Raw genomic sequence first — 26,748 nt, forward strand, 5'->3', positions numbered from 1 at the left:
GTTTGCTTTTTTTCTCTTTTGGAAGACTCGTTCTTTGCTCAGTGTCTTTGAGGAAGATGCAGGAACCCTCACTGAATACACAAACCAGTTGCTTCAAGCAATGCAGCGAGTCTACGGTGCTCAGGTAATTTTTCATTAGTTTTTCTTTTGTTACGTGGGCAGCAGAAGATAAGTTGCTATTCTGATGCTGTTATTTACAGGAAAGGTGCCAAATACCTGCACCTCTTGTAGCTTCGGGGTGTTTTCCATCTGATAGTTCAGTCCTTTATGTATGTATGAATAAAAAAAGTCTTCACCTGCTCTGACTGCCTCCATACAGTTCAGAGAAGAGATACTGTGGTATGTCCTTACTTTACAGTATATTAGAAGGCCACCCTTCACAAAATTGCTTGCTTGCACGTAAACACAATACACCAACAGATATTCGCACTGACCTTGGGCATCTAGCTTTGATGCTGTGACTCACCATCTGAAAGAAACTCTGTGCCCGTTGATTATAGAGAGGACATATACTTTGAGTCATACTGAATGTGAGTACCTGAAGTAGTTGGTGTGAAAAACAGGAGAGCAGGAGCAGAACACCACTTTTTCAAGCACTTACACAACCTAGGTGACCGAGTCCCTTTGAAAGTAAAACCTGTCATTCATATCCAGTGCTTCCAAAAATAAAATAAACTTGGGTGAGAGTGAAGCTAGGGGTTCCCATGTGCATAAGACAGACGTTTCAAAGTACCATATCTAGGTCTTTAGAAATGTACCCAGTACCTCATGGGACTTGTGCAAGCATTCATGTAAGTTGGGTGCCTAAACACCTTAGAAACAACACTTCTCTTCTTAAAGCAGTGCAGCAGAGAATGTGGAAGGTGCTGGGGTTACTCTTTGGACTGGCTGGTGGTGTGACTTGGAAGAAGGAGCAGTCTAGCTGCCTACATCATGAAGATACAGCTTTGAAGACTATGTGTTAATATCCTGGATCCTATGCAAATGCAGAGCTGTCACAGACTTGAAGTACAGCACAGATAGTTGGAAAGCAATGGAACATATTGGCAGTAGTTCGAGAGGAGGCATGAAATCAACACTATGAGTCAGTGATGGGTGTTATGGAAGTCTCACTGAGATTTAAACTTGTGGGCCTGTTGGGTGGTGGAAATCTGAGACCAAAGAGCAGGTGGGATTGGAATGAGAAGGAAATCAAAGGGTAAATAAGGTTTGATTTTTAAGTGTCCAGTTCGTGGACTGTGTCCCTATCCGCTGCTGATGCCTTTTTCAGATGCCATTGTAGGAAGTGGTGACTTTAGCCTTTGTGATTCACAAAAAATTGCTTTGTTTGCTTTTGTTTGCCTTTTCGTTTCCATCTCAGTTTTTAGTCTTCTTTTGCCTCACTGTTATTTCCTCTCTCATTATACCAGTGCATTTACCCATCTGTGCTTTGTGGTACTACTGAGTCTTTGCATTTTCCTAGCACTTCTTGACCACTTCTTCCTGCACAGCTTCTGCTTTAGCTTGATCTAAATATTCAGTCACTTAGGAATATTAGATGTGTGCCTTGAGATATTTCAACAGATAACTGATGTCATTTGGAGATGGGGGCACACAAGGCACACAACTGTTATTTAAAGTCGAGCTTTGTAGGGGTGCACAGGAGGGCCCTCTGCACTGCCATGGACTTAGGAAAATGCAGGTTTAGCAGCCTGAGATAAAGACTTGGCCAAGCTTGTTTGCTTAGCAAACAAGAAAAAGATCAAATTAATTATGTGTTAAAGGGAACCAAAAGTTTTTTCCCCCTGTCTCTGCTTTAAAAAGTCTTGGCATTTTGGTGTGAGATTATGCTACAGTTGGGATAAAATTCTGACTTCTAAATAAAAATTAAGGAGAAAAATTAATTCAGCCATATGCTGTAGTTAATTATGCTGTGGTAGGATAACGCTGATTTCTGACTAATTTTACCAAGCTTTGCAAGTGGTAGCATTTCCTTTTAAGGAGCTGTTTCTGAATATTTCCAAAGAACGCGCGCTTTCAGATTGAATTCACATTCAGTTTCGGAGCTGCGCACACCCTTTACTACAAAATGTTATGATTGCATTTGCATCAGAAGGAGAAATATGATACTGAATTGGCCACAAAACGTGAGTGGGAGGTTAAGAAATATCAGTATGTAATATTTCTTTTCTGCTCAATCACAACTTTAGGGAAAATAATTTTTTCCTGCTGCTTTTGTTCGGAGACTCAGTATCTGGGCCTCACTGGCTGCCTGTCAGGATGTCTTCCCAGCACCTTTCAAGGTTGAGAGGGAATGAGATCTAGGGGAGAGAGTGTAGAAGTTGAGAGTAGTGAGCAGACAGATTCTGAATTTCCTTTTGCTTTATTTTCCCGACTGCTTTGTCTTTGCAAAGTTGCTGCCATTCAGTACTCTTACTTCCTTATCTGTACAATAGGAATCACAGGGACTGACCTTCTCTGAAGCAGTGATAAAAGTTCTGCTTGCACAGCCATAAAAATGGCTGTGATCACAGTTGTGGCAATTAGACTAAACAAGTGGGTTGTACCCATCCACAGTACTGAAAAATCAGAGTTTTTTTGCCCCCCGAAAACAGAACGACAGTTCTAACATTGTAAATAATTTTCTTTTTGATTATGTTCTAAACTGCAAGATCTCCCAGATTTATCTCAGCCATATTTTCAACTTTTTTTGGAGACGTTCACTAGAATATTGGTGTTTCTTCATGACGAAAACTTGGCTTGCCATGTAATTCAAACCACTACAGCTTGTGATCCAATAACAATAGTTGGTGGTTCTTAATGGATGCACTGCAGGGTCTCCGAGGACTTGCTGTCAATACCATTTGAAAGCTGTTAATTACCCTTGTGGATATACACAGATATTTGTCCCAGGACACTGCTTTGTGTGCGTTGCCACAGTAAGTTTGCAAACTGACAGTGAGAGCTGCTCTAAGTGCTTGGATCAGTGCATTTGAAAGGAACGTGAGACAGATAGAAGTCCTTACTCAGAGGTTTTTAAAAACAGTTGGACAGTAGAAATTTGTTTTGAGAGCTCCTTTGTTCTTTTTTAATCCCTAAGTTTTTAATTTGGAGCTACAGAATCTTGCTAGGTGCTGAGGATCTCACTTTTCAGAACGATACATATTCCAGCAGAACTTCATTTTGCCTGCAGAGCAGGTGCAGTGTGTGACTGCTGTGTTCTGAAGAAGGTCACAGGGACCGAATGCGTGAGCTGTGCTCAAGGAGCGAGGTTCAGATCTGGCAAACACACGTGTGTAAATATTGAGAAGTATTTTTATATCTCTTCTTCAAATAAACCTTATTGTGTTTCCTGCTGTAGTTCTGTTCTCCAGTCGAACCGCTGATAGTCTGTCACGTGGATGGTCACACAGAAGAAGTGCTCCTTGCAGGGTTTGTTCTTCATCCTTGCAAGCAAACCTCTGTGCTGCACCTGGCAGTACTGCTGCCTGTGTCTGTGAGTGCTGTGCTCACTGTTCTGCTCACTGTGCTACCTGAGCAGCAGGTGATGCAGCTAGCAGGGACTGTTACAAAACTTTGTTTATTGAATTATGTGCTGAGGTTTCTGTGGTGGTGGTGGTAAGCAGCTCACATTCCTGACTTCCCACTGCTATAGGATGTTATTGTCAGAGTTTTGCCATCATCTCTGGTTTTTCATCATATTGCAGAAATGTGTGATCTTCACTTGACAAAACAAAATACCATTTAAAAACTCTGGAGACTGTTGTGTCTCTATGGGCAATAAGAAGCAATAAACGATTAAGCAAATTAGAGGAAAATGAGATGGACTATTTTGTCCTTGGAAAGAGGTTTCATCTCATTATTTCTGACAGATCTGTCTAGATACTGAAAACAGTGGTGGCATAAAGGGAATCAAAATAAACCCACATTGCCTTCAGCAATATATCCAGAAGGAAAACAGCGTGGGGACTTTGAGGAGGAATTGGGTTCAGTGTCGGTGTCTCTGTGAGCAGTTGCCTTGTGATGGCAGTCGCATGGGTAAGACAGCAAGGTGCTCTGGGGCTGACTGCCTCTTGATGGCCAGATCCTTAGGGAAACTCTCCATACTTAGGAAATAGTCTTGGTTTGTGTGCACTGCTTTACTAGGTAGTAGGATGATCTGTCCAGGGCTAGTTGAAGTAGTGCCATAACAGTGTTATTTCTCTGCCCAAATTCATGGCACTTCATTTTTCAACAGTGCTCTTTGTTTCATCATCCTGACTGTAAATCAGTATATATCAGCCTGTAATCGGTAGGTTATGTCAAGTTCTCTAGAACTTGTATGGATTTTGAGGTTTATTATGTCACATAGCTAACCCCAAGAGTTCTGAATTCTTTAATTAGTTTGTGCCAAAATAATGAGTAAACACTGTTTCTTCCTTCTTTTAATTGCCTTAATTCCATGGCTGGTGGAAAAGCTGTGTTGCCTTGCAGATCTTTTGAAACAATAAACTTTGTTAGCATTTCAGTCTCACAAAGAAGTTTCAACAGAGTATCAGATTAGACGAACACTGAAAAAATTACCTTCAGAAGTGACTTCTGTGAAATATTGTGTATTTTATTATTGGTCCGTACTCACTGTGGGTTTGCACCGTGAGGTCTATTCACCATATGCTGCTGACAGGTAAACAGAGTGTTATCACATGAGAACTAATGTATTTACTAAGCCCTGGGAGTTGCTTTTAATACTTATGATGAAGTTGGAGTTGACACCATGCTTGAAAGCAAGCCAGCAGTGCACTAAGCAGGATCTAGAGGTCTGAGTGCCCCAAGGAAGCATCACACATTGATGCCCTGCTGATAGTAGTTATTTTGCAGGGTACTGAAAAGAGATTCTTTCCATATTAACTAGACATCCTACAGTGGCTGCTTCTGCTGTTTTACAGTAGAGTTTTGACCAGTGCCTTTCTTTTTTCCAGCTGTTAGATGATCCTTTGCTGAGTCATTCATATTTGTAAGGACTGAATGCCACGCTGTGATTCAGCAGCAGAGGAAACTGTATTTTTGCCTGATCTTGTAACGTGCTGGGCAGCCTGAGTGCGCTGGTGAGGCTTGGCTTCATTCAGCCTTGGGTTCAAGTTTCCAAGCCGTTTAATATGGAAACCTAAATGTGTAGGGCTGTAATGTATACTAGGCTGCTGGAGAATTGTATTTTGTAGTTAGGTAACGTGTGTGTAGACAGAGACACACAAAACAGTCGTATCAAGACGCAGTTCTCTCTGTGCCATGTGGTTTTGAAGGTAAACGTGCTCCCTGCTTCTGGAAGGATGAGAGGGCTGCAGCTGCTTTCTGTACCTCCTCCTTCTACCACTTCACTGTTTTTTTTTTTCCCCTAATTTATCAGACATTAAGCCCAATGTAAGCCAAACATTACTCTGTTTCATTCTGTACAGGTAGGCTGTGTGAATAAACACCTTTTCCATTATCTTGTTTACATGAAGGAGTGCTTAGCAGTTCTGTGTGCTGGTTACTTGCAGAGTTTTAAAAATGCCAGCTTTAGCTGGAGTAGGAAAGTAGCTTTGCAGAAAGCTTTATTACACTGGGATTGAAAGTAGACATGATGGAAGAGCTCCCTGTCTTTAGAAGTTAATTTATAGCTCAACCTAATCCTTTACATGACCTCGAATCTGAAGTCTGCTGGAAGACACTCTGCGGACGGTTGTCTGACTTGAATGTATTGGTTTTCTGAGTCTATCTGGGGAAAACAGAAGAAAGAGATTCTGAAAAGTGACAGACTGCCTCACTGATAAATGGTTAATGCAGTGGAGATCTATTACAGATGCGTAACAGAAGAATCACACTCCCTTCTGATACTAAGAGCTTGGTGAATAGGGGTGATAATGAAGAGAGAGGAACCAGCCCAGAAAATCACGTGTCTTTACTCTGGCACTAGATCAGACACCAACAGTTGGACGTTTTGTAGCTGACTTGTTTGAAGGCAGGATGAGGCACTGAAGTAACCCTAGAGCTGAACTGAACGGTGTTTGATCTGTTGGTTTTTCGCTTGTGTTAGATTAATGCTGAGTTCAAGACACCACTCCCATGACCTTAGCGATGTGAACTGATGTTAGTGAACTTAGAAAAATCTATTCTTAGGGTTTGCCTTAGCATGCTAATTGAGCTTTTTGGTTTGTTTTTTAAATTTAAGAAAGCGTGGGATTTGATCTCTGGTCATAACTGTTTGCTTGGTACCTATTTGTGCCAAACCTTTTGTCTTTCCTAATACTGTACTTTTTTTTTTTTGCATCAATACTGCAATGATGTTTTTCCTGGTGTGTACAATCATCAACTGAAAATTAATATATTTTTGAGGCCCAGTGCTGTTTAATTTTGCCTTCATGTAGAATATCTGGATTTCTATTGAGGTCTCTGTTATGTTTCTGCCTGAAAGTATTACTTTGTCAGTAGTTCTCCCACTCAGCAATACTTGATGAATTCTGAAATTTCATTGTGGAAGAGATGTTGAGCAGGCAGTTGGGACTGGGTAATAACTTTTCTTTTGCTGTTTGCTGAATTTCAGTCAGTTCAGGATAAAGGAAGTGAACATTGCTGTAATTCTGTAGCAAAATGTTTAGGAACTGGCTTGAAACCTATTAAAATGATTTCCCTGGATTTGGTGGATCTGCCAAGTGAATAAATGCAAATAGCTTTTAAGTCTTGAGACTGATTAGTAGTGGGAGTCGGGAGGAAGGGGGAGGGAGAAGGCTGATTAGGAACAAATGGAGGAGGATTAACCAAACTTTCCCAGATTAATGTGTTTAGCAATGCAGTATTACCACTAGGTCAGCAGAGCAGTTTGCCTTCTTCCTGTTCCTTACGCAGTGTGATTGCATTTAATTTCACTGGCTTAGTGTGAATTGTTTTACAAGTGTTTGTGTTGTGTGTGTGACGTGATGAAAGCATCTTTGCAAAGTCTGGCGTGGTTGGGAAACACAAGGCAAGACCTGGGATTCCCTCTTTTGTGTGGGCAGGATTGAGTAAAGGGTTGGTGGTGTTTTGACACAAAGAATCAATCCAGTAAGAGCCATCAGAAATGTGTCCTGCTGGCATCAACGGGGCAGAAGTAATATGTGGCAGAATAATATGTGGAATGGTTGTTCCCAAGTCAGCCCAACTTTCTGTGGGGAAAGAAAAGGGGGAAAAAAAGTGTATTTCTAAATTCAGATGATTTCAAAAGATTTCTGACATCAATCCAGCTATAAAAGTAGCACATAGCCCCACAGTTGCTGTGAGAGGACTTGCTGTTCTTACAGTTCTTACTCTGCTTTGAGGTTGTATTCATGGCTGAGATCCCAGGCCTGAGAACTTCTGCTGCTTTCTGTAGTCTTAAATTCAACTTTGGGCTCCAGCCACACGCACGCAAACAAGCACACCCTTTTCATGTCATCAGTCCACACAGAGAGAGCCTCCTCCTGTCATCAAGTCCCTGCTTGCCAGCCAGCTCCCACTCTGCAAGTGGCAGAGTCTCTCGGGTGTTGTGCTGCCTGTGGATGGGTAGTTAAGGCTTATTCCCATCCTTCCCTGAGCTCTTAACAAGGCTGGTTAACTTACTAAGTCACAACATCCTTATCCATCCACTGGCTTCGGAAATACTTATGTGCCAAGTGGTTGTGTAAAGCTTTTTCTTGTTAAAAGCTTCACAGTCTTTATAACCAACCTGCAGATCTTGCATGAATCCTGAGTATTACTACTTGATGAAAGTGTAGTGATTGGTCTGAGACCAGAAACAAGTTCTGATCCATCATTGTGAGAATAGTCATGAGGTGCACATGATCCGAGTTTGGACCCAGATTAATTCCAACTCAGATCCCTTGTTTGTGACTTGGAAGGCCTCTGCTCTGCCGTCTTCAGCCTCCTCTGAGTGTAACCAGCACAGTGTTTTAAGAAGGTCAGAGTTAGCTCATCCTTTTTCTGCTGTGCACTTACAGTGCAGCTCTTCACATACAGCTGCTGTTACTTAGGCTGTGCTAATGCCTCTTTTTTCTTTCTGTGCTCCTGTGCACACCTAAGCCTGGCTGAACGGTTGGGATGAGCCTGCTGTCTTCATTAACCCTCCTTTGTGGCGTGCCACGGTGGTGCAGGCACGGCAGGCTGTAGAGCAGTATGTCAGAGGTGGCATGAGGCCAGAGTTTCAGAATTTCTGGCCCAGATGGCTAGCTCTGCTTGCTCAGAGGGACAGAGGGAGGGAACACACAAACTCTGTCCTAGTTTTAATCGTTTTCTGTACCAGCCCCAGCATAATGCTGTTAAAGCAGTTCAGAGATTGCCGTGAGCTTTACAAGCTCTCTGTGACCTTAACACCTTTTATTTCCCCCTCCAAATATGTAAAGTTTTAAATGAAAAGTGATGAGTTTTGTATTTTACCAAGGAAGAGAAGGATCTGTGAAGGTTTAAAGCAGAACTCATTTCCCTCTGCTCCGTTTTACTTTTTCATTTTTAAGTCATTGCTAACAAATCAGGGCAATAGCAGTTTATATACTAGTGTTGTGAATATGTTAATTAGAAATTGACATATCCAAATGCTTTTCTTTATTTTCCAGTTAGTTCAAGCAAAATTATACACCCTCCCTACAAGTCTTGCTTTGTCTCACTCTTAAGGGTGTGTATACTTTCACTGGGTTTAGCTGTAAGAACACAGAATTGTGCACTGTTTTGTAGTCCTGCATCAACTTAAGGCAGTTCAGTTAAATTGTAGTACATTCCCTAAGCAGTAATACCTTGTAGAAGGGCACATCTACCGGTTTTCCTTGTTCTTGTAGACTTAGGGGAAAGATGATTAACCAATATGAATCATTCTTCGGATGTTTCAACAACTTACATATTGGAAGTTGTTCTGAATCCATCTTGGAAGAAAAAAATCCCAACAAATTAACCTCTATTCAAAGAGGTTGAAACTTAAAAAAGCTGCGTTGATTCTGTCTTTAGTTTGTCAAAATTACTGCTTTTCTATGCAAGTGTTCTGGGAATGTTCATATACAACTGAACATCAGTGTAAGTAGTTACAGATTTGGTCAAGGAGCTGCTCATGAAGTAGTATTAACAGCAAAACTGCAGACTTTCAAATACTTCTATTAATACGTAACTTTTGTTTGTAGAATGAAATGTGTCTTGCCACACAGCAGCTTTCGAAGCAGCTCCTTGCCTACGAGAAGCAGGTATGTTCAACATCTTACCTTTGGTTTACCCTTCAGCACCTGCAAAGAAGCCTGTTCAAAAAGCATTCTTTCCGAAAGTGCTTAGTCCACAGGATTGACTTGATTTCATATGAAGGGTTTTGCAAAATGCCCCAAGATGTTCAACAGAGTTAAGTCACTTCTCAGGATCTTAAAATATAAAAGAAAGAAAAAAACAGAAACAGTGCAAATAATTAGTTAATGAATTTATGAAGATGGAAGCTAATTGGTTCCTACTGTGTGGCCATTACTTTCAAATGAGCCTAATAAGCATTCATTGCATGTTGTCTAAAACCTATTACTTTTGAACAAGAGAAACAGAGTATAAAGAACTTAATTATTAATGAGTTGCTATTTTTTCATTTAGTCTTAACTGTGGAATTATCTTTTACCTATGTATAAAACACTTCTTGTGTCAGTTTTGTTGATACTCACCAAAGGCATGTTTCTGTTTTCAGCATTTTGCCTTAGGAAAAGGAGATGAAGAAGTGATATCCACCCTTCATTACTTTTCCAAAGTTGTGGATGAGGTAATTTGAACTGCCAGTATTCTGTTATTACAATGGTAATGGAACGTTGTGGTCTTTTCCCTTTTAGTTCTGAACCTTCCCACTGAAGGTTCAATTGTGCCTGGATTTTACAGAGTCATTTCAACAGAGGTGGAAAGAAGTGTAGTACTGCCTTTTAGTAATGATGCTTTTAGCTCTGTGGAGCACCAGAGCTGGATCTGTGGCTTCCTCTCATGTGCTATTCTCAAAGCAAATCTCAACTTACTTAATAGGGGTATTAGAAAAGAGTCTGAAGCAGGATGTGTTTCAGATAGAGTGGAAATTTCATTTGATTTAAAAGTGGCATATACTTTTTCAAGCTCTAAATGCTTTAGTTTGAGCCAGAATTGCCCATGGATGAATGCAGGACATTAAAAATTTGAAGTGCTGTGCTTACCCCATGAATTACTTTAATGATACGATGAGAAGAATCTTAAAGGTGAAGTTTGCCCTTAGCCTTCTGCTGCACGTGTGCTCTCAGGAGATAGCTGAAAGGATCATTTACTGCCATGAGCCTTGTACTTGTCTTCGTGAAGTACGAGCAGTTAAAAACTAGAACTTTCTCCTTCCTTGATATGAGAGAACTGTTCCCTTTGTGAGCTGAAACGAGAGAACCTTGCTGCTCACTTCTTTCAGTCACGTTTTCCCTCACAAGAGCCTTCTCCGTTCCTCAGCCTTCTTTTAAGCCTGTTAGCTAGCCCCTAAACCTTTGTTCCAGATGTCCTATCTACAGGTGTTGAGTTGCTCTCATTAAGGTCTGTATTGTCAGGTGAGAAAAGCTGACTTCATCCTTTCCTTCCTAATCTGCCTGGAAGCTTTTGGAATGGTACTGTGAGCAAGTGCAGGGATTATCATGTCTGCGTAAGGCAGAATCCCATATTAGGTGCTCTAGCAGTGTGATTGATAATTGTCACAACCCATTTAAGATTCGGCATGCCATTGTTGACATGAGAGCCTGTCCTTCATCTTAAACGATGTCAAACATGCTTTAAAATATGTCTTCATCTGCTGAATTTTAGAGACACGCAAAGGAAAGAACAGGAAAATGCTGTGAAAGTTGAATATTGCCCCTTGTTGTGAGTGTGTCCTGGGCAGTCCTCGTGAATGGAGAGAGACTGGTCGCAGAAGTGGATTTGTTACTCTGTGTTATAGAGAATAACAAAAACTGGTCAGTAAGAGCAGATTACACATGCAATCTTATTTTGTTAATGACTAGAATTAACGGTGAACTGCCCTAACGCAATATGTAGGAACTGGAAAGTTCTTGGATCCCTAGAAAACAATAGGCAGGAATTAACCTGGGTCAAAACCCCCATCTGTCTCTCAGAATTGTGCTTTAATCGCTACTGGTCTGTAGCCACGAGTGTCATTTTTCTATTAATTTGATCAGCACTTGAGTTTTTTAGGTGGTGTTAAGGTGCGTTTGACACGAATTTCCAAAGGAACCAATATAAAGGCCCAACAGCAGAATTTCAATAAACTGCTTGATGTTTGCTGCTTGTGTATTTTTAGTGCCTTGGAGAAGGCTTGGATGAGGCCAGAACAATTAATAGTGTAGAGGTGTTCATCTGTGAAGTTACTCAAAACCTGACTGGACATGGGCCCAGGCTGCCTACTCTAGCTGACCCTACTTGAGCCAGGTAGTTTGAGCAGATGATATCAAGAGATGCCTCCAAACTAAACAATTCTGTAGTTCTATGAATAGTTGTGACTCTTGGCAGTCTTACTGCAATATTTCTGATCCCAAATGGTGGAATTATAAATCCACCAGAAGACCTTACATAATTTTTCTTGATGAAAGGTTTGCTAAGAACTTTTTACTGCTTGTGATTAAAGTTAACAAACGTGCCTTATAGCCTGTATCAGCACTGGCTACAGAGAGTTCAACACAGGCAGTGTGTGTTACTTTTTTAATTGCGTTGTGTCTTAGAGCATTCCTGTTCTCTGTTTTAGCTCAACGTTCTCCATTCCGAATTAGCAAAACAGCTTGCAGACACAATGATCCTCCCAATCATACAATTTCGGGAGAAGGATCTCACAGGTAAGTTGTATTGTAAATTTTCATTTTTCCCTTGGTATTTCTTCTTGCTTATTTTGTAATAAGCTGAGGCATAGTCATATAGCCCCATAAAAGAATTTGTTTTTTTTGATAATCCACGCTAAAGCTGTGGGGTTTTCTTTTTTCTTTTTTTTCCCTGCTGTAGAATTGCATTGACATATACTTTCACTGAGACGTAAACAGCACAATTTCATCACATATACATTATACCCTGGATGGGTGAAGTTTGGAAATACACAGCCTTGTTCTCTGTTGTGTCACTGCACTTTTACACAAGCATACTTTCATTGAAGCCAGTGACAATTTAGTTGCCTAAAACAGGGAAATTTAGCAGTGAAGCTGGTTTGCAAACAACATTAATCCCTCTGCAGAAGTCTGGGATTGTTTGAAAAGCACAAGCAGGAATACTTTCCTAACTTCACTGTGTAATATGTCCCTTCCTTTTTAAGCAGTTTGTCCTCTTTAAGTCCCTGCCATACACGGGTAGTTCCAAGTAACTCAGTTGCACAAACTTGGAAATTCCACACTTAAACAGCAAAGCAATAGCGCAAATGTTGGGTAGAATTTCAAGAAACAAATTTTTTCAAGGACACTCTAACCTACTCATGCAGCAGGAACGTGAGTTCTTACTGCAGAATTAAAGAAAAAACAACCCATTCTCATGCTAAATTTACTCTCCTGCTTATATGCTTCTTAAAGACATCATGATATGGGAGACAAAAAACAACTCAGAACCCTGCAGCTAAATAGTGAGTAGTTTAGTTTTCTTAAATCATAGAATCTCATTTGAAACTGCAGAGACATCAAGGTGGTTATAAAAATGGATATGTTGTTCACAGTATAGTGTCAAGAATACGTAGCAGTGTTTGGATGGTAAGATGTTGGCTCTGTCAAGGCTTTAATACCTCCTTAATGTGGCTTCAACTGATACAGTGAATCTGTTCCCATCTGTAGGGATTTTGTTCCTTGTTCATAAAAGGAGACAGAAAAGACAGAAGCCAAAGCCTCAGCTTCTTCATAAGAAATAATGAAAGTTTATTTAACTTCCCTAGATGTCAAAATCTTATTCATTTTACCTGTCCATGAGCTGGTCATTGTTTTTCACTACCTGTAGAGAAGCGTTTTTGTTAGAGGACTGGTCATGTTGAAATTTCATCATAGGATTAAATGTGGAAACAGAGAAGATTAACTGTGTTTTGTTTTGTTTTGTTTTTTAAACTTCTGATCTTGTTATGAATTGAATATTGTAGAAACCTTTAGGTGCAAGTTAGTCTGACCTGGAAGGAATATCATTCTACATTAGAATCACATGGAAGAGTTCTGGGGAGACAGAGCTGGCATGAAGCTGATTTGTGAATAGATTGTTACAAATAATCAGAGACCATGACAACATCCTACAGTTGTACTGTTTTTCTTTTCACAGTTGCATAATGGCAGGTCTTACCAATGTGTTTGCTTTGTAGCCTTTTGAGAAGGATTTTACCAGTTACAATGTACACTGATAGGAGCACTAAGAGCAGTTTGTACCCCATGCTTTTCAAAGTTGAGTCAACTGTTTAGTATCTCTTCTACCTGCCTGAGAAACTGGTGGCCAATGTTTGTCACATCAACATCATAGCTGGCAATCAGATGTATTGGATAACAATTTATTTTCACAGAGAGTAGCAAAAGAAGTTCCACGTTGATGGAGAAAATTACATACATGAAGGAGGCTTAGATCATATGTCACTGGGACTGTGTTAAATTTCTTGATATCACGTAAACTTTGTTGGGATGTTCAGAACTGTTGATAGACATGGGCTTTTTGTGATAGCAAGCATAGTGAAATGGTGCTTCTTTGGATAAACTACATTGACAGATAAGGAGTCTTTTTCATGGTGATTACTTTCAAGTAAACTAACTCAACTCTTATTTTCCTGTCTGCCTGTTTGTTTATCTTGCAACTGATCTGGTATGATATAATTTTGAAGACAGGCATGACACTGCTTTGAAAGGATTGGAATGACAGGCATTAAGCATGCCATCAGTGATCTCAGTTGAACCAAGTGTTTACAGCAGTTTCTACTTTGAATATTCAATTTCTCTTTTTCAGAAGTAAGCACGTTGAAGGATCTTTTTGGCCTTGCCAGCACTGGTATGTTTCCTAGTTTCGTTTGTTTCTAATCCTATGCACCTGTTATATCACAGAAGACATTTTTAATCTATGCACACACACATCACATTTCTAAAAAAATAATATTCCTTGTCTACAGAACATGACGTGTCCATGGCAAAGTATAGCAGGTTACCGAAAAGGAAAGAAAATGAAAAGGTAAAGAACTTGAAAGGGAAAAAGAGAAGTTTTCATCAGCCATTCTGTCTTCATCACTGTAGCTAATCTTTACATAAGCTTATGAGCTTTGGAGAGTTTATCAGTTAAATTCACAGTAGCTCAGGAATACTGGTGATCTAGTTTCTAAGCAGACACAAAGCTTTTAGACATGAATTCAGCAGTTATACCCGTTTCTCCAAGCTAGGCAAGTGTTGCTGAACTACAGCCCTTGCAGTGCAGAGGATCTCTTCAGGCAAATAGCCAAATGGCTATAAATAGACTTGTATAGGCCTACTGTTTTACAGCTGATGTGGTGATGCTGTAGCACTGGGTGCAATTCATTGCAAAGCGTGTCTCAAAGCCTTGTGTCTGCTATTTATAAAGCATTCCATTGTTCTACATCTGCCTGTAAGCTGTCACTTATGGCACACCAAACTGTGTTGGTGGGGTTGCTCTGCGTTTCTTCTTCCTTGCCCACTGGACCACTATTCCAAATTAATGCCTCTGTATGCCAGAAATGTACGATGACCCTGTGCTGAGAGGGCTTCAGTTCTACAGGACAGTCCTTCAGAGGGTGTGCATTGCAGAACAGAATGTGATACAGCATATTATGAATTATTCATCTCTGTGTTCTGCACTTGGAGGCTTGGGTTGTGATCTCAGCTGCAAACAAATCTCTTGCATTGAGATCAGATCCAGAATATTAGTTGTGGTAGTTTTGTAGTTAATAACCACAGGGACTGCCCAAATGTTTAAGTATTTTTACAGAGCAGGGCTTGAAGCTGATTTGGGTTTTAGATTTCCTATGTTAGTTTCTCATCCTTCATGTTAATGAACCTTCTGTAATGAACCTTGTCTAAAGATAACTTGAAAATAATCAGTAAATATATCCTTAGGCACAGTAACAATTTGTCAACCTACTTACCAATTTTTATTTAGCATAAGGCAGAAGTGGCAAAAGAAGTGGCGAATGCAAGGAGAAAGCAGCATCTTTCATCTCTGCAATATTACTGTGCCCTGAATGCTCTGCAGTACAGGAAGAGAGTGGCAATGATGGAACCTATGCTAGGATATACACGAGGACAGGTATGGACAATAAAACTACCGTTAGGCCTCTCCCTGGGAAAAGTAAAACACTGTAGTTCTGGATTGATCAATTTAGGAAACTGACAAATGAAAACAGAGAAAAATAACCCGAAACTTTATTCAGCATGCCTGGGTTCTAACAGCTGTTTACATTTGTGACAGGTAGTTCAGTGTTTAGGTATCAAAGAGAGATACCAGTGGGGGGGGGAGGGAAACGTACTGTACACTTGTATGCAAAATCAGCCTGGGGTTAATTCTTTCACAGCTAAGTTTTCAGTACAACAGCATTTACTTCTACTGTTTACTCAGTGTCTGCACAAACTCTCCTATGTAGCACTTCCCCTCCTGGCACATAATGCTCAGCATACTGATGAGGAGTGCACACCACAAGGAACAGAGCATGCACTGGAGAACTGGAAGAACAGAACAGTAGGGTGGATTGAACATAAGGCTGGGAAATCCTGTGTCTAATCTTCATTCTGCCAGCAATTTGTTGTAATGGCTGAACACATATTTCTCAAAACTGTGAGTTGATGAGGTAGTAATACTGTTAATTTGACTCTCCAGGATGTTAGGAGGATTAATAAACGAGTGCTTTCACAGCCCTTGATTCTCATTACTGGCCCATCTTAAGTATCTGTTGTGCTTTGAAACTGATGAAAGAAAGCAAAGGGAAAAATGAGCTGGGTATATAATAAATATAATAAAAATGGGTGCAATGGTCTGTTTGAGATGGCAGTGTGGATCATCATATCCAGTGTCCTCTGCTTTTTGCTGATAATGTTCTTTATATAAAATAGGTATTTAATGAGAATTCAGTCACTTTTCCCACCATGGCAGTTGATACTGCTTCTTTGTTGTATAATTGTTTATCCTGAGCAAAAGAACTGCACCAGTTTCCCTTTTGTGGAAGCCAAACAACTTCCTTTATGTGGAAAAATATCTCAGTGCTTTGTGCAGGAAAATCTCAGCTTGTCATGGGAAAAGCAGAATGGCCAGAAGCCGGTTGATTTTGATGTTTAAATGAGAATCACCTCTCAGTTTTTAAACTACATATTTTCTTTAGTAATGATTCAAAATGTGTGGCTAGTACTTCACATTTCCAAAGAAAGAGCAGAACATAAGGAATTTTTAGAAGTAGTGGCTAATGTACAGGATTTATTTCACTGAAAACTGCCCTCAAAATCTAAACTGGACACGCCAGTCTCTCATTATTGTCACTGGAATGCAGTGTTCTTCCCTCCTGCAGTAGGCTTCTGAAATAAATAGGTGAAGCATTCTTGAAGAGAGTCTTCAAGAATTTGTAAAGGGAGTCTGTGGCCAAGCATATAGTTGCAGAAATCTGAGATGTGAGTAAGAGGAATCCTATGACCCAGAATTAGGGAAAATGAGTGGAATCACGAGTAGTGTTGTGTTAAATAAACTGCTTAATTGCAAGTAATTGTTTTGAAGTTTCTGCATTTCTTTCTAGAATAGTTTGCTACAAATGTTTTTGATAAAACTAATTAATTACACATGTACACACACACCACAAGCCATGGCCGTGTTCCTACTGTGCCCCGGAACAAGAATCCAAGATAAAGCCTACATGGAACTGTGTAGCTGTGCTGTTGAATGCTGGCTGAGCCATGCTGGCAAAGCGAATGCAGCTTCCTCAGTAAAAAGCACACTTTGGTTTTTGTGGGGCTTTTGTTTTTTTTTTGTTCTTTTAGTAGAACAAAATCCGTGGTAAAACTGTAGAACTGATTGCTGTGGAGATGTGTGCTAGCACAGCTACACTTCATCATTTTCCTGACTGACTTTAGAGACTTCCAGGTTGGTCCACTAAATCTAATGGATGATTCATGTTCCATTCCTGTTGATAAGGTGACGTTGCAGTGGCTTGTAACACCACAGACCCAATTCTGCACAGCGCCAGTGTGAGAGAAGGCTGCCTGTTCCCTCTTTGTGGTCATTTAGCAAGTTCATTGGAAACATACCTGTCAGCAGCCAATAGCTTATGTGTGAAAAAGGGCATACGAGAGCATGGAAAGATGCAAAAGAGAAAAGTACAAAGAAAGGCAACACGGTTGTTTCAGCCATTATTTTGCCAGCCCAAAGCATCAGTCACAATGGGATCAGTGTTAACGCAGCCCTCTGTTATTTGTCTGCCAGAACCGAGATGACTTCCAGTGTCCCTTCTTTATATTTTTCAGATCAACTTCTTTAAGAAAGGAGCGGAGATGTTTTCCAAAAGATTGGACAGCTTTTTGACATCTGTTTCAGACATGGTTCAGAGGTGACGTAATACTTTTGTTTCTTTTTTATTTGTTCCTTTGAGTTCTGAGTAATAGCACTGTAACCTTTTGCACGTAATAGACAGTGCCACTGTTTGTAACACAGGAGAGTGCTTCTGTGCTTGTATTGCACTGTTGGATGTGCTTTGGTACAGCAGCAAGTGGAAAGCTGGGGGATGTTTGTGCACATAAAGGAAAGTACTGTCAGTGCACTGAGGAGTATTTTTACAGTGTAGCCAGAGAAGCATTCAAATGCTTTCTTATACCACAGTGTCTCTTCATGAACACAAAAGCATGACATTTGGGCTTGAAATGGGTTAATAGAATTAATATAATGAAGTGAAAGTGCATGCTGAATTAGAGGTATTTATACTTTTTGGCTCTTCTGTAATAATAATCATAGATTATTATTACAGCGACCTTCTAAATAAGCATTTAGGACTTGTTGCGTTTGGTGTTGTAGCTACACAAGGTAATTAAAGCTCCTTGCCCTAGACACAGAACTTATCACAGCCAGTGTAGGCTGTGTCAGTTCACTGTGTTCAGCCTGCTTTGTTTAAGTACCTACTGCAATAAACTGCCCCACTTTTGTGCTTCTACTTCTGAGATCCTTTCTTCCTTGTTCCCTCTCTTTGTCCTCCTCTGTTCTAGTGAAGATTGACATTAATTATAATTAAGTCCTTGTAAATGTTGTAAACTTTACATTTAAAACATAATCACATTAGAGAGAACACTCACCATTTATTTTAAATCAGCAGGAACACTGAACTGAACCCTTTGCTTTATAGCTTCACACCTTTCAAACTGGAGTATATCCAAATCATTACTTATTCTGACTTGGTGGCATTTTAAATAATGCATTCTTAATTTGAGAACAGTGCTATAAGTAATCTCCCTGTGTAGGAGACTGTCTTTCTCTACATCATTTTTTATTTCCTATAACTTTATGCTTATTTATATCTCTTTCTGAGCTCAATTCTGAGATAAATTCCTCTACAGTCTGCAGAGTGTTTGTACAATTTGGAGGACAGGCTTTCAGCTCCCTTGAAGTAGTGCCCTTCATTAAGAGTAGGCAGAGAATCAGCACTGGAGAATCTCACCACTGTAGAACAAGCACTTGTCAAAAAGTCTGGCATTTGTGTTCTAGATAGGACACAACACTGAATGGAAGCAAAAATAGACTGCTGTATTTGTCTGGGTCTGGTTTTGATGTTTTTCTGTCATGCAGCAAAGCTGGAAAGGGCCACTCAAATGTAACTGGTGCAGTTGTGTGACGTCTTTGGAAAACCCCAAAGAGAAGCTCGCAGAATTGTGAATGGCTTTGTGCAGCTGAGCACTTACTGACACAGGACATGGTTTCATAACTAAAGGTTACACAGCCCCTGAAAAACGTGCTGCCCACTCCTTTCCTCCTTTAGTGCTGGGGATCACAAGGCCTCAGTGAGTCAGCTCTGCTTGCTAATCAAACTGAAAGCTTTTTGTAGATTTGTTTTCCTTTGGAACAAGCTGAGGAGAGCCACTGCAGATACAGAATTTCAGCACTGAAGTAGTCTCGTGTCTGTTTAAGCTGACTGTGAAACTGACTCTTCATATTTAGAAGTATACTGATCTATATAGTAAATACTGCTAGCAGAATCAAAATACATTAGAAAGGATAAACTATTGAAATATTCTCACTAACCATTTGGTTTAGCTGCCACAAATGTGTATATAGAATTGACAGGTTTTCCTACCTTTCTATCTTGAAGATAAGAAAGGTGGGCCTTAGGAAGAGGATTTCAGTCTCAGGAACTCCAAAGATGTCAGGGAAGTTTTGTTTTTAAGAAACACAGGCTCTCTACAGCATGTATCATGTACTCATGTACTCCAAAAGGGCAGCAAGTAGAGGTAAAAGATGCTTAAAGCATAGGTGTCCAGTGTTAAATGCCTTCTAAGGTGAGCAATGACAAAAACTCTTATCTTCCTACCCCACAAGTTTTCCTAATATCCTAGGAACCTACTCTAAGGAACCTCTTTTAGCAGCAGGAGTGGAGTCGATAATCTCCATAGGTCCCTTCCACCCCTTATGTTTCAGTGACTCTGTGATAATTTTAATTTTGGTAAAATTAAAAAATAAATCAAACATTTACTGATACTGTTTCTCTGGAAGTCCAAGGACAGCTGCTGCAGGACACCTTGAGAGGTGATCTCATCCGGTCACCTGCTGAGAGCAGGACCTGCGTGAGCAGAGTTCTCAAGGCTGTGTCCAGCTGAACTTTGAGTCTCTTTCTATCTCACACGCACAGTATCTTGCTACAGCTTGTGTCCACTGTCTTTCATCTAACACTGCACACCTCCAAGAAGGGCTAGTTCCATCTTCTTCCATCTGCTTTATTCTCTGTCACTAAGTTATTAAGCTAGCTCCTCTTCATCTTCATTTCATAAGGCTGGAAAACAATTCTACAGCCTTTTCTCACGTCACATGCTCTGCTTTCCTGACTGTCTTGTTCTTTGTTTCTGATTTTCATGTGCTGGGGCACCAAAACTAGACACAGTATCCTACTGGAGGCTCACAAACCACTGGATAGGTGGGAATTATGACTTCAGTGAGCTGCTAACTGTACTATTGCTCATGCAGCCCAGGATGTAGCTGGCATTTTTTTACCTTAAGAGCATGGTGCTGGTTTGTGCCCAGGACCTTTGGTCCTTTGCTGAAATCTTTCTGCCCAGATACCTCCTGGTGTTTACTGTTGCATGGGGTTTCTCCATCCGAGACAGGACTTTGCCTTTGCTAAGGCAAACTTCATGAGGTTCTCATTTGCCCACTGGGCAGCTTGTCAAGGTCCTCTGAAGAGCAGCCTGTACTCTGGCATATCAGCTAGCTTTCCCAATTTGGTGATATCTGCATGCTTGCTGATGGTACAGTTTGTCTCACTGTCCTGTTCTCATTGAAGACTGTAAACCTGTAGGCCTCAGTACTGACCCAAAAGAAACACCACTGAACACTGGAAAGGTCTTGCTGATTGATGACAAGTGAAACAACAACCACTGATCTTCTCTCATCACCCACCAAGCTAGACGTTGCATTACAGCAGGCAGTCAGGGTGGTCAGGCATTATTTATCCTTGGTAAATGTCTGTTTTCTGCTCCCCATTGCCACCTTGACCTTGTCTTAAATTACATTTCCTATGAGATCTCATCTAAAAATAAAGTTTATCTTTGCATTCATTACTCTCCCAACTGGTAGGAGATTTTACTCAAATACTTTATACATTTAAATGGATTCATATATAATCTCAACTAATATTTTTTGTTCATTTCGGGTCACAGATGTTACTGTATTCTGCTATGAACTGACTAATGGTGGCTCTGAATTTGTTTTGTTTTGTTTCTCAGCATACAGGGAGAGTTGGATGCTGAAGCTGAAAAAATGAGGATATCCCAGCAGGACTTAATTTCAGTTAATGAGTCTGTTTACACTCCAGACTCTGATGTAACTTCACCTGCTATCAATAGGAATCTCATCCAGAAGGCTGGCTACCTTAATCTTAGAAAGTAAGACAGTAGTTGCTGCCTGCTGCTTTCTGTAATTGCTGACTAGTTGCTATATTATTGTTTTTTTTAGGTCTTCAAGACTGCTCAGATAATGATGTTTTAGGCTCCTGAATCGCTGTGTTAGCTTTATCCTTCAACTCCTAAGTGTCTCTGTCACCTCTGAAAATGTGTTTGAGAAGCTTAAACCCAATTAGAGGCATTTGATACAATTTCCCTGAAAACAGAATTTTACTTCTGGTTGAATTTGCCTTCAGGGATGATTTTCTGTGATTAGCTGGGTAAAAGTTAGAAGCCTGTATGTCTGGGCTCAGATTGTTCCCAGTTCTTAGGGCTCAGGAAAACAAAGTGTTTACAGAGAACAGCTATCTTTTGTATTTAATATGGGTTTTCATAAGCCACCTCCTTTGCATAAATACAAGTTTTATGGACCGTACAAGTTAAATGTATGCCAATCTACAGAGTTACCTCTGCAGATTTTCCAAATAAAATCTTCCAGAGCCTTCCAGAGGAGCTGTGTATACAGCAGCAAAGTTAGGTGGCACAGAGTAACCTGGTCTTTATAACTGAAAAAAGTCAGTTCATTTCTGTTTTACTTATAATATTCTTTTCTTGTTTTTCTTGTATTGGATACTTAGGGTTTCTAGCAGCATTCTAAGTGCTGGGTTACAATATAACAGAAAGGATTTCATAGCAAGGCAGATAAGGTTTGAAATACTGCAGAAGACACATACAATGTCTCTGTTCTAAAATTGCTCATGCTGCTTATCAGCTTGAAAATAAATACTTCTTTTATTTTTTTAATCAAGCTTGATAGTATTTCATGTCAGTTACTCAGTGCTAACAACTCATGTATCCCATAACTAGGAGATACTGCAGAGAATCTTCTTAGCTTGGGATGTTTAGAATTAGAAAGCCCCATCCAGGCTGGTAGGAGATGTCCTATAGCAGGAGGGTTAGAACTAGGTGATCTTAAACCTCCCTTCCAACCTCAACCATTCTATGAGATTAATTCTTCACCTTAGATTAAAGATTAATCTCTGTTAGGAATAGGTGTTGATTTTACTTTTCATCATTAAAAATTTTGCACACCTGAACATAAAGCTCAGGGTACGTTTGAAGTTTCTTTAGGTCATGGGGAGTCATTTTTAAATAGTAATGGGTTTTTATCATTGCATCTTCTTTTTAGTAAAACAGGGCTGGTGACTACAACTTGGGAAAGACTGTACTTCTTCACCCAAGGTGGCAACTTGATGTGTCAGCCGAGGGGAGCAGTAGCTGGAGGATTGATTCAGGACCTGGACAACTGCTCTGTTATGGCTGTGGACTGCGAAGACAGAAGATACTGCTTTCAGATCACTACTCCTACAGGCAAAACGTATGAGAGACAGGCTCTGTTGAGGACAGCCAGTCACACCTGCCTGCTCAGATATTGTTTCATGTAAAACTTGCTTGCTGTAATAGCAAGCCTTTCTGGGTTTCTGGAAGGTTGTTAACTAAGAGCGTGTTCATTCCCATCTTCCCCAACAAGTATCTGAAGGGCAAAGGCAGCATCCTTTAGCTGCAGCCTTCTTGTGATTTTTGATCCTTTAAAAGTTAATAGAGACATGGTCTATTGACACTGTAAGATTGGGAGTCCTTCTGTCCACTGCTAGCACTGATACACTATGTTTGAATTCTAGGGGTATAACTCTTCAAGCAGAAAGCAGGAAGGAATACGAGGAGGTAAAAATATTGTCTTAATGTTGTCATTCTTGTATAAATGTGAGCGTGAAGTGTTCAGCTTTCATTTTTTGCCTTCTAGTGGATATGTGCCATCAACAACATTTCCAGACAGATCTATCTCACCGACAATCCAGAGGTGGGAAATTGTTTCCATTTTTCAGTCCATTCCTTACCATTTGCTTTACTGTTGTTCATTGTGTGACAATATATCCAATGTTGCTCTGTTCTGTTTTGTTTTCCTAGGCAGCCGCAATCAAGTTAAATCAGACAGCCCTACAGGCAGTGACTCCCATTACTAGCTTTGCAAAAAAACATGAAGCTCACCATCCCAGGTACTGCACTCACTTTCATGGACATGAGACTGCTGCCTGCTCAGTCACACTCCTTTCATGTGGCAGCAGTCACCCAGGAGAAGGTCCTGTTTAGCCCCTGCCTTTACTATCTTATGTGTTCCAGCAAGTTCCTTCTGAACTTACCCGCTGAAAGCCAGAAGAGATGCAAAGTGTTGAGGGTAACTTATTGTTCCACAGCACAGCCTTGAAGCTCCACGTAGTTGCCATTGTGTTTTCGTTGTTTTTCCTAAAACAAACAAGCTTTACTTCTAAGCGCTTCGTAGTAAAGGAACAACTTGTGATGTGGATAATACAGCAGAGCTCCCATTGTACACTGAAATATTCTTGCACGTTATCTCAGCTAATTCCTGTCAGTCCGTCACAGGAGGATGCCTCACTGTGCTGTCAAAATAATTACTGTTGTTCTCATGTGCTCATTCAAGTCAGTCAATCAATCTTTGAAGAAAATGCAGGAAGAGATCTGTATGTGACACTTCTTAACTATCACATTGCTTGTGGCCATATAAGATCTCAAAGACTGGCCAGGATTTGCATGTTCAGAAACAATTCCAGGTCTCTTCTGTTTGAACTGGTCACCAGACTGCAAATATGGCCACCAGAGGGCAGGGAGGCAAACAGCAGCATGTTCCTGGCAGTCAGTCCACATAAAGTTGATCCGCATTAGCGTTTAATATACCAACAATTCTATTTGTTTCTAAATAATTGTAGCTATAAAAAATAGGACAGATTTTACTTTAGACCTCAGTAATTGTTTATATCAATGAATACTGCTTCAATCCACTTTGGATCTTGGGATAATCTTGTCTCCCTTCCAAAGCACAGATGTGGTGTCAGGTATCACTGATTAAATTTTTTTTTCCCTCCTTTTAATTTTAGCCAGAATGTAAAGAATACAGATAATGGTAAAACAACTCCCAGTGAATCAGTTGGCATTCAGGACTCCACGCAACTTATTGCTCTTGGAACACCAATTCAGTTTGATATTGTACTGCCTGCCACAGAATTCCTGGACCAGAACAGAGGTGGCAGGTAAGGTCAGAGATGGTGATTTCTCACCTTTGCAGAGTGATTTTTGGAGGGGAGTATCAGGTGTTACAGACCAGAATCTATCATGATAGCTTTCATTCTTCTTTCACAGGCGTGCAAATCCATTTGGGGAGTCTGAAGACGGTAGCAAAGATGAGGAGGAAGGTCAGTGCTTCATTTTCCCAGATAAAAGCAGCCATGATCTCAGGCTTAATTCAGCCCTCTCCAGTGTCTCTTAATGAAAGCACCTGGCATCATGGAGTAGGAGCAGCAACCCATAGTATAGTTGAAGCTGATTGTGTTACAGAAGCCTGTCTATTAAATATCGCTGCCTGTGAATCCAAGCACATCCTTCTTCGACAGTCCAAGCTGTATTGGAAATTAAGTTTATTTCAAAAGCTTACGGGCAAAAAGATTTGGTCTTCTTAGATCTGCTGGCCCATTGCAAAGTAGGATGGCTCACAGAGGGGCTATGAGAAGCAGGCACCTCTACACCATCAGCAACAGCAGCACCTTGAGCCGCTGCAGGACATGGGAGTGTGCAGTGCCCAGTGTCTCAGACTGACAGCAATGCCCTGTGCCTGCTGTGTCTCAGCTGGACTGCCATAGCACAGCTGAAGTGTAGCATTCTTTGTGATGCTGCCACTTGAAGCAGCTTAAAACTGGGACAGAGCAAGATCTGGCCCATAGAAGGCAATCAACACCTACGTGTTTATCTCTCCAAGGGGAAAGGAAGTAACTCCATTGATATTTCCTACTACTAGGAAATGGAAGTAGCACAGTGAAAGAAGTTATGCCTTTTATCTTCCAGATTCACTCTTGCAGCAGATGTTCGTCGTTCGGTTTTTAGGATCCATGGCTGTTCAGTCAGACAACACAAGCGAGGTGATTTATGAAGCCATGAGACAAGTGTTAGCTGCTCGTGCGATCCATAACATATTCCGTATGACTGAGTCTCATCTCATGGTCACCAGCAAGAACCTGAGGTACTGCAAAATCTTCATTGCTTATCCCTTATCAGTATGGTGTTTTCTTCATGAAACTTGGGGTGAGGATTTTTTGCCACTCCAAGAAATGCACCTTCAAGGGAGAGACACCCAGAGATTGACTTCACTTTAAAGGATATCCTCCTGACTTCAGTTCTAAGAACATCCTGCCAAAATGTAGAGGGGGCTGTGGGGCTGTAAAATCCTACAAATACAATGGGGAAAAAAAAAAAAAAAAAAAAAGCACTGAAAGATTCTCTTACCTTACATCTAATAACAGCAGAAGAGCACTGCTCTGTCCTGTTGTCAGTAGTGTCACTATAGAGTATGTTTGGACAAGACTTCAACTGGAGCACACGTTCGTAGCACACATACAGCGTTAGCTTGTGCCCATTGGATGCTCATCAAACTGGTGATTCCAAAGGTCGATGTGACCAACAAATTATACAGCTGGGAGTTGGTCTGGAGTTAAACTTTGCCATTGACTGACTTGAAATCGCAATAAAACATTTGATTCCATGCATATGTTTCCTCACCAATAAAACTGATAGAGTGATTGCCTTATAATTATAAAGCACCTGGATGTTACCAATAAGAATTGCTCTAAAAACATCTTTTTTTCCCCTACATGTAATTACAGATTAATAGATCCTCAAACGCAAGTTACACGAGCCAGTGTAAGTAACTTTGTCTGGTTTTCTATCACAGCATTGAATGCTTAGGCCCGTGACCCTGAGCTCTTGACCAAGCCAGCTACATGCCGATTAAAAAAGGCTTTTATTACAATTTTCCAGTTTGAACTTGCCACTGTGACTCAGTTTGCTGCTCATCAGGATAACAAGAGACTGATTGGTTTTGTGGTCCACCTCCGTGAGATCCCAGGAGAAGAATCCATGAGTGCATATGTTTTTGAGAGCAACACAGAAGGAGAAAAGGTTTGCATAATGTTTGTTAAAATACTTTATTTCTATGTAATACTACAGTGAAGTAGTATTCTGCCTCTCCTTTTACACCCCTATTTAAGTTTGCATTGATACTCCTGTTTTAACCCTGATTAAGCAGCAAAGCCAATAACAAAAAGCTGAACTTGACCCACATTTCTGATTTCAGATCTGCTATGCCATTAGCTTGGGAAAAGAAATTGCAGAGGCCCAGAAGGTAAGCATAGTGATTCCTCACAGACCTGCTTGTTTTGCTGCATGTTTTTCTGCTTTTTCCACTCATTACTGTTTCACTTCTAAGTTAGAACTCCCATTCTTTTCTCCTTTAGGGAGGGAAAAAAAAATAATGAAGGTTTTCCATTTAGAATAAATGCCAATGTTACCCAGCCTGTTGTATGAACACATTCATGTAAAGATGTGACACCACTGCAGTAGGGTTTCCTGCATGTTTTCACCACTGCAACTATAGAACAAGTTGTGGGAATGAGCTTTTAGTCACGTTGCAGTAAGCACACTAAATAAGAACTGGGTTTTTTAATTTTTTTTCTCCTTGTTTGTCAGTAATTATAGCAGTGGCAGGTAAGAAAAGCATAAGGCTCAAAATAATGACATTTTTACTTACCTAAGAGTTGTTCTGCTGAAACGGATTATGTTTCAAAACCTTAAGCCAGAATTATTCCCATTAAAACCTTTAGGTTAAATCTTGTCAAAAGGA

General features: G+C 40.4%; 1 protein-coding gene across 2 annotated transcripts; it reads left to right on the plus strand.

Moving 5' to 3' along the window:
• Positions 1-26,748, plus strand: APPL2 (adaptor protein, phosphotyrosine interacting with PH domain and leucine zipper 2). 2 transcript variants are annotated; one of them, XM_010712451.3, is made up of 19 exons: positions 1-124; positions 9,114-9,173; positions 9,650-9,721; positions 11,693-11,780; positions 13,891-13,932; positions 14,051-14,109; positions 15,049-15,195; positions 17,391-17,473; positions 20,847-21,005; positions 22,192-22,380; positions 22,685-22,727; positions 22,807-22,863; positions 22,971-23,059; positions 23,957-24,109; positions 24,219-24,271; positions 24,918-25,092; positions 25,733-25,769; positions 25,887-26,027; positions 26,203-26,748. In XM_010712451.3, exons 1-19 carry the CDS (start codon positions 101-103, stop codon positions 26,401-26,403), a joined length of 1,872 nt encoding a protein of 623 aa, XP_010710753.1. In that variant the 5' UTR covers positions 1-100; the 3' UTR covers positions 26,404-26,748. The 2 variants fall into 2 exon arrangements, with proteins under 2 accessions (XP_010710753.1, XP_010710746.1); XM_010712444.2 differs by lacking the exons at positions 9,114-9,173; positions 9,650-9,721 and having other exon boundaries at positions 14-124.

The sequence above is a fragment of the Meleagris gallopavo genome, chromosome 1 (assembly GCF_000146605.3).
Source record: "Meleagris gallopavo isolate NT-WF06-2002-E0010 breed Aviagen turkey brand Nicholas breeding stock chromosome 1, Turkey_5.1, whole genome shotgun sequence".
In the NCBI taxonomy this organism is placed as follows: Eukaryota; Metazoa; Chordata; class Aves; order Galliformes; family Phasianidae; genus Meleagris; species Meleagris gallopavo.